Genomic DNA, 6,563 nt, shown 5'->3' with positions numbered 1-6,563 from the left:
TGGCTGCATAGAAGAAGGATCCGGTACTGAAATAGCCAGCCTGGAGTCACCCATAGAAAACATTTGCCGCATCATAAAGAGGATGATGTGGTAAAGAAGACCTAAGACAGTTGAGCAACTAGAAGCCTGTATTAAACAAGAATTTGTCTCAACTTGTCTCCTCAGTCCCCAGGTGTTTGCAGGCTGTTATAAAAAAGAAGAGGGGATGCCACACAGTGGTAAACATGGCCATGTCAGAACTTTTTTGAGATGTGTTGATGCCATGAAATTTAAAATCAACTTATTTCTCTCTTAAAATGAAATTTTTTCTCAGTTGAAACATTTGGGATGTCATCTATGTTCTGAATAAAATATTGCAATTTTAAACTTTCATAACATGCATTCTGTTTTTATTCACAATTTGTACAGTGTACCAACTTTTTTGGAATCGGGTTTGTACTACTTCATCTATTAATCATGTAGAATGTTCATTTTGCTGATGCAGTAATCATTAATAAATGGGTTAGTTCTTCATGAGTCATACATTAACTTATCTGTGCATTGGTTAAGCATGAGTTAATATATAAAAATGCACTCCAATTGTAAAGTGTTAGCGACCCTTTTTCTAAAAATCTCCATTTGTAGAAATATAAGAAAGTCATACATCTGGTATGACATGAGGGTGAGAGAATTTTCAGTATTGAGTGGAGTATCCTATTAAGAGCAACACAATTTCAATGTAGAACATGTAGTGCAATAAAATGAGAACATTGGATGAGCTCGAATACTTATGCAAGGCACTGTATATTAACCAAGCTCAAAATGGCGGAGCGCACAGAGAATCTAGATTGTGAGGTTCATTAGCTTCAGTTAGGAATTAGCTGTTTAAATAGCAATTAGCACCTATACTCCACAGCTCAGGCAGACATTTATAATAGTTCACAACACTTGATGACTGTCTGTCACTCAAGATTCTAATTTTCTAAAGGAAAAATGACCTTTTCTTTATATCTCAAATATTGTGAAATTTTCTTTTTTTAAAAATCTGCAGATATTTTTTTCTGGAAAGATAAGATTGAACCAATGTGAAACATGTCAAAGCAAATACATCTAACACATTCTTAAATCTCATACATTCGCTTCAGCTCGTTTCAAGTACTGTATATAAAATCCGAATATAATGCCGCTCTCCTAAATCATTTCAGCTAGGTATTTGACAAAGGTCTAGAGGCTGCAGCCAGTGCCTGGAATTGCATTGGATAACCTGGCCTGCAGTGGCTGCATGCACAGATATATATAGTGGGCATGAATCTGGGTGTTAGAGGAGGTGACCAGGTTCCACTGCTCATTTTTGATCAAGGCGACACTCCCCCCATCATTTCCACACTATTACCCCCATGCAGTGTAGGGATTAGGGAGCGGGAAGGGGAGGAGAAAAACGACATGCCGGCAGCCAATCTGGATTTCATTTGAAAACTCCCTTGAGGTTTTTCCATTATCCCCCCTCCATATCCAACTTGACCCTGTAGAGAAAGCCCTGGCCCACAAAGGTCATCCTAGTCTAGACTCTCCTCTCCTCGCCCCTCCGTCCCGTTCCTCAAGAAAGCCTGCGGCAACCGAGGGATCCCCCCTCCCCTCGCATCTGACACCCCTCAGCCTGACCCACCCCCCAACCCAGTTGAAGCTGCCTCTGTAATCTTTTCATTTTTCCTCCACTCCCTCTCAGGTCTTTGGGGGCTTAGAAAGGTGAGACGGGTTGTACCAGCAAATCAACTGTGCCACTGTCCATCTGAGCTCACCAGCGTCTTGAAGGCAGGGCGAAAACAGTCCCATCTGGCATGGCTGGGCAGCTATTACCACCACGTTACTGTTTTCAGAGGAGCTGTGGGGTTATTCCAAGGCTCGTGGTGAGAGTGGATTGTCCGCGCTGAGTAAACGGGGATGTTTTTTTTGTCCTTAGCCAGTCTGCAATACACATTTAATGTACATTCACGTCAATGTACAAAATATATAAACGAAAACTTTAGAAATACAGGTCAGTGAGGTTAAATTTTCTTTGTACGTGATGTAGTTTTTTCTTTGCCAAGCAACAGGCAAAACTGTGAAGAAAAAGCTTGTGAAATGCTTTCTGTATCTGTACCGCTTGTTTTTATTCAGTATCACTTAACAAGCCAAGCAATTCATGCTTTTCCAGTAAAGTCAAGAATGTGCCTTAAGTGTGTGTGTGTGTGTGTGTGTGTGTGTGTGTGTGTTTGTGTGTGCGCGTATGTCAGCTCTTTGCCGTATCATTCTATATTTTTTTTTTACCACAGAATAGCCATGTATTGTGTGCTACTACAGGGAAAACTGTTAACTCGTTCGATTTTTTTTTTTAAATGAATGATTGCTTTGATAGAAAAACACATTAGATCACATTTTTCCCTCTTAACCCTCCTTTAGAATGTGAACTCAGGCAACAAGGGAAAAAAATACTCATTGAATATTCATTAACTTGTGCCTAGGTGTGTACACGGCTCTTAACCACACTTGTTTATGACTTAAGGACTTGTAGCGCTGACCTTAGTTTAACACGGCACCAGATACCAAATTAACCTCTAGCCTCCTCAGGGCTACCAATGCCCTGCTAACAAGCAAACTGTCTGGATGCGCCAGAAGTGCTTTATGATTCTGTCTCTCAGGTGCATGGCCTCTTCTGCCTGTGAACAAAAGACAGGTTTTTCTTCCCCCATCTTTCTTTTTGGCTACTCAAGATATTATTTTTCCTATGTATTTTAGTCACACCCTAAATAACAGGGAAGGCTATAAGAACATGTTGCCAAGGTTTTCTCAAACATTATTCCATTCTGGTCTTTTATAATGTTCTCAAAACGTTTGCACAAAAACATTTATTTATTATTCATGGTTTTGTTTCTCTCCTGAATTTAATTGGACGTTTGTCATAAAAAATAAATGTGTATTAAAAATGTTTCATGATAAAATGGAATATGCTCCCTTAACATTTGCATGACCAAGAAAAAATTAATAAATTGGATGTTACCCGGGTAACATATAGAATTAATTTAATGGGAACACTTAAAACATTTAATTCTATCTATCTATCTATCTATCTATCTATCTATCTATCTATCTATCTATCTATCTATCTATCTATCTATCTATCTATCTATCTATCTATCTATCTATCTATCTATCTATCTATCTATCTATCTATCTATCTATCTATCTATCAGTCTGTCTGTCTGTCTGTCTGACTGTCTGTCTGTCTGTCTGTCTATCTGTCTTTCTCTCCGTCTCTCCGTCTGTCCGTCCGTTTATCATTCTAATATTTTCCTAATACAACAAAAGCGAAGCTTCCCAGTCTACTCCCGTGGATCTCACAGGTTCGTTTTTCTCTTACGCATTCTTTATCAAAGGAGTGAATGGGTCCTCCGCGGCTTCCGTACGCTGGATTTTTATCGAAGCATCTGATTGGCTGCGTGGTGTAAACACCATGGAAAAAGAATAAGCGCGTCAGTTCATTGGTCAACAGTCACTCAGTCGAAACGTGCGGCAAACGTTGTAAAACAAAATAGGTGAGTGACTAGTTTAGCTGCTATAAAGATTCAATTGTGTTTGACCTACGCGGGGGTTTAAAATATTTCCAGTACTGTAGCGCGTGACATGTATAACGAGTGTACTGTACCACATTGGAATGTAATGCTAAGCTAAGTTAGCTGGTCATGCTAAATGTACACCGGTAATGTCCAGATATGCTAAACAGCCACAACCTCTGCACACTACAGCGGTTTAAATCATTGGTTAGGTGGCATACATAAATGTTTTAATCGTAGACAGTAACGTAAGCGATAAACTAATGTTACGATGCTCTTCTTTTTACAGTGTTACACTCATCTCTGCTAACAATGCAAGCAGTGTACACTTTCTTGTATTTGTGATATTGTAAGGTAACGTTAGTGACTTATGAACATTTTCTCTCTATTTTCAGTGAAAATGAGTCTCCGGAAGCAGACACCAAGTGATTTCCTGAAGCAGATCATTGGGAGACCAGTGGTGGTGAAGCTGAACTCTGGTGTTGATTACAGAGGTACAAGTACAAGCATGTCTTTGTTTTATCAGTTCTATTATTTTAATCAAGACTGTATGTTTGGTTTAAAATTGGTGGGAACATCATGAAAAAAGTCAGGGGTAACTCAGATTAATGTGGTAAATAAAATGCCATTGTGTGCAGGTAAATCTAGTAATACAAGGGGAGTTAGTGACATACTTACCTCATATCAGTGTCGTATTTTTTTTTGCATCATATTAAATAAGACTGCTGACCCATCCTGTCCTTTATTTGAGGCTTTCAGTCCAAAATCTCCTTTACTAATTGTACAAACCTTTAGTATTTTCTCTTTATTACAGTAGGTAATCTATTGTGTATAGCAATATTCAAAGGCCCTGTGATTTTCCCTGTTAGTTTCCAGTGATTTAATGATTAAGGATCTTTAATAATATATATTTAAAAACGTTTACATTTATACCTTCTAAAATATTTTAGAGCTTGGCATAACTAGGAAAAAAACTATATTCATTATAAAAATGCCCATTGAGGTATAAGCTTTTACTTAACATGACATTTACAAATTTAGAAATCACTTTTAAAATGAGGGTTGCTCATATATCCAGTGGAAACTGTTGAAGGTGCTATCTTTAATTTATTTTGTTGTTGTTGTTGTTTTAGCTTATTTTAATACTTTATCATCTTAATTTAAATAGGTTTAAGTAATGTTGAGCATGTTAAGTCATAGCTGTCACAGACACTGCTTGACTTGTCCAAAATAAAATGTTTTTTAAATCTGCCACTGATACACATCCACTGAATAACAGATTCAATTTTAGTTTATGTAAAAATGTATGTGTGGTCGAATAAATTCAAGCTCATGACTTCTGGCACATGGAAAAAAATATTCCCCTGAGCCACGTCAACTCCGTTTAAACTTGTTCTAAATTGGAGCAGGTGCATAAGTGCAACAAGTCCTGCCTGCGCCCCTCTTCTTGATGGAGATCTTCTGCAAATATTCTCCAAAATGGCACCTTTGAAGTGATGTCATGTCTTATCCACAGGAGTCCTGGCCTGCCTTGATGGCTACATGAATATCGCTGTGGAACAGACAGAGGAGTATGTGAATGGCCAGCTTAAGAACAAGTATGGAGATGCATTTCTCAGAGGAAACAATGGTATGTAATGTCTGTCTGTGTTTGTTTTCATAATGTTTTTTTGTTGTTGAGAGCTAACTAGACATACCCAGTGTTTTCTTAATAACAATAATGCTGTTTCCAAAGCTGTCTATGAGCATGTTTTTAAAACTTTAACATGTTCCATATGTTTTGTAAGTTAACTTTTTGTTTTCTTTGTCCCCTAGTGTTATACATCAGCACCCAGAAGAGGAAGATGTGAAGCCATTTGGCATGTTTCTTTATTCATTGTTAGATAAATGAATTGTTTAGTATTCATAAACCTTTGTTAGCTGACAATAATGTCTAAGTTTGTTTCATGTTTTATAACACACAGTATGATGTCCTGCAAAGTGGCGCAGTAAATCATTTGTTTTTCAACAACAGATCTTGTGTTTTCCTGATTTATCTGTTTCCGAGATGCTTCTATGAATATTTAAATAGTAATAAATCAGTCATAAAGAATCGCTGATTAGCCCTTTCAAGACTGGAGGCTCTGTTCAAGGCACCTTTATCTACATATTTCTTATTCACTGCTTAAATATACCTGCCGTTTCACATTTGGTATACTAGTCCTCTATTGCATGGCAATGTTATTCGTTTTCAAATGAATCAATAGTTTTTGAACCCTGATATCTGCTTTCTCTGCTCTTTTCCAACCTTTCTGTCTACATTTGGATGCCCTAATAAACGTGCAAATGATCCTGGCGCTGTGATACTTCATTAGGCGAAGGTAAAATAATGATAATCGTATGATGATTCATTACATTCCAAATGAGCTGATTGGATTAACTTGTGCTTTATTTTGGAACCTTTTTTCTTTTCTCTGTGTATCCACATACATGCTCTTTGCCCTCGTTTAGGAGACAAAAGGCTGCCAAGGTCGGCCCTGAATGCAGGATGAAGGACACAGTATTGATTAAATCTTGTCCGTAACCGGAGTGAGTGGGGGCTTTCTAGCAGGAGCTTGGTATCATTATGGCGACCGCAGCAAATGCTTTCCTATTGTAATCAAAAACCAGAACCCCTCTCGCGACGCTACTCTGCTCTCCGAGATTAATTAGCTCTGTTCACAGTAATGACCCAATGACTAAAGAGTCTCTGTCTTATGAGGGCTGCTCTAATGACCTAGAGCAACAGCCTGCAACATTATAACTGGCAACAAATGCTGGCTTCACAATCTGTGTACAGGTTATCACCACCATCATGTTGCATTTATTGTATGGAATCTATGGATGCACAATAATAGAATTAATTGTGGAATTTTAGATGTAATAATGGGAGCTCCGATATTAGCGGTTGCCTATACTTGCACTTTTACATAATTTTGGTTGTGAAAAGATAGGCACGTTTGCACTTTTAGGCTT

General features: G+C 38.0%; 1 protein-coding gene across 1 annotated transcript; it reads left to right on the top strand.

Moving 5' to 3' along the window:
* The first annotated feature begins 3,411 nt into the window (after positions 1–3,411).
* On the top strand, positions 3,412–5,582 carry lsm6 (LSM6 homolog, U6 small nuclear RNA and mRNA degradation associated). Its single transcript, XM_067442688.1, has 4 exons — positions 3,412–3,551; positions 3,965–4,063; positions 5,086–5,199; positions 5,385–5,582. The coding sequence occupies exons 2-4, from the start codon at positions 3,970–3,972 to the stop codon at positions 5,417–5,419; spliced, it is 243 nt and encodes an 80-aa protein (XP_067298789.1). The 5' UTR covers positions 3,412–3,551; positions 3,965–3,969; the 3' UTR covers positions 5,420–5,582.
* Positions 5,583–6,563: the final 981 nt, after the last annotated feature.

Source organism: Pseudorasbora parva, chromosome 4 (assembly GCF_024679245.1).
Source record: "Pseudorasbora parva isolate DD20220531a chromosome 4, ASM2467924v1, whole genome shotgun sequence".
Lineage (NCBI taxonomy): Eukaryota > Metazoa > Chordata > Actinopteri > Cypriniformes > Gobionidae > Pseudorasbora > Pseudorasbora parva.
This window is presented reverse-complemented; position numbering and strand designations above follow the sequence as displayed.

What these genes read in the sequence shown, in the direction of transcription:
- lsm6 (XM_067442688.1), top strand. Translation starts at nt 3,970, where the DNA reads ATGAGTCTCCGGAAGCAGACACCAAGTGATTTCCTGAAGCAGATCATT. An exon ending in CTCTGGTGTTGATTACAGAG is followed by an intron (nt 4,064 to 5,085) that starts GTACAAGTACAA and finishes TCTTATCCACAG; the next exon opens with GAGTCCTGGCCTGCCTTGAT. An exon ending in ATTTCTCAGAGGAAACAATG is followed by an intron (nt 5,200 to 5,384) that starts GTATGTAATGTC and finishes TTTGTCCCCTAG; the next exon opens with TGTTATACATCAGCACCCAG.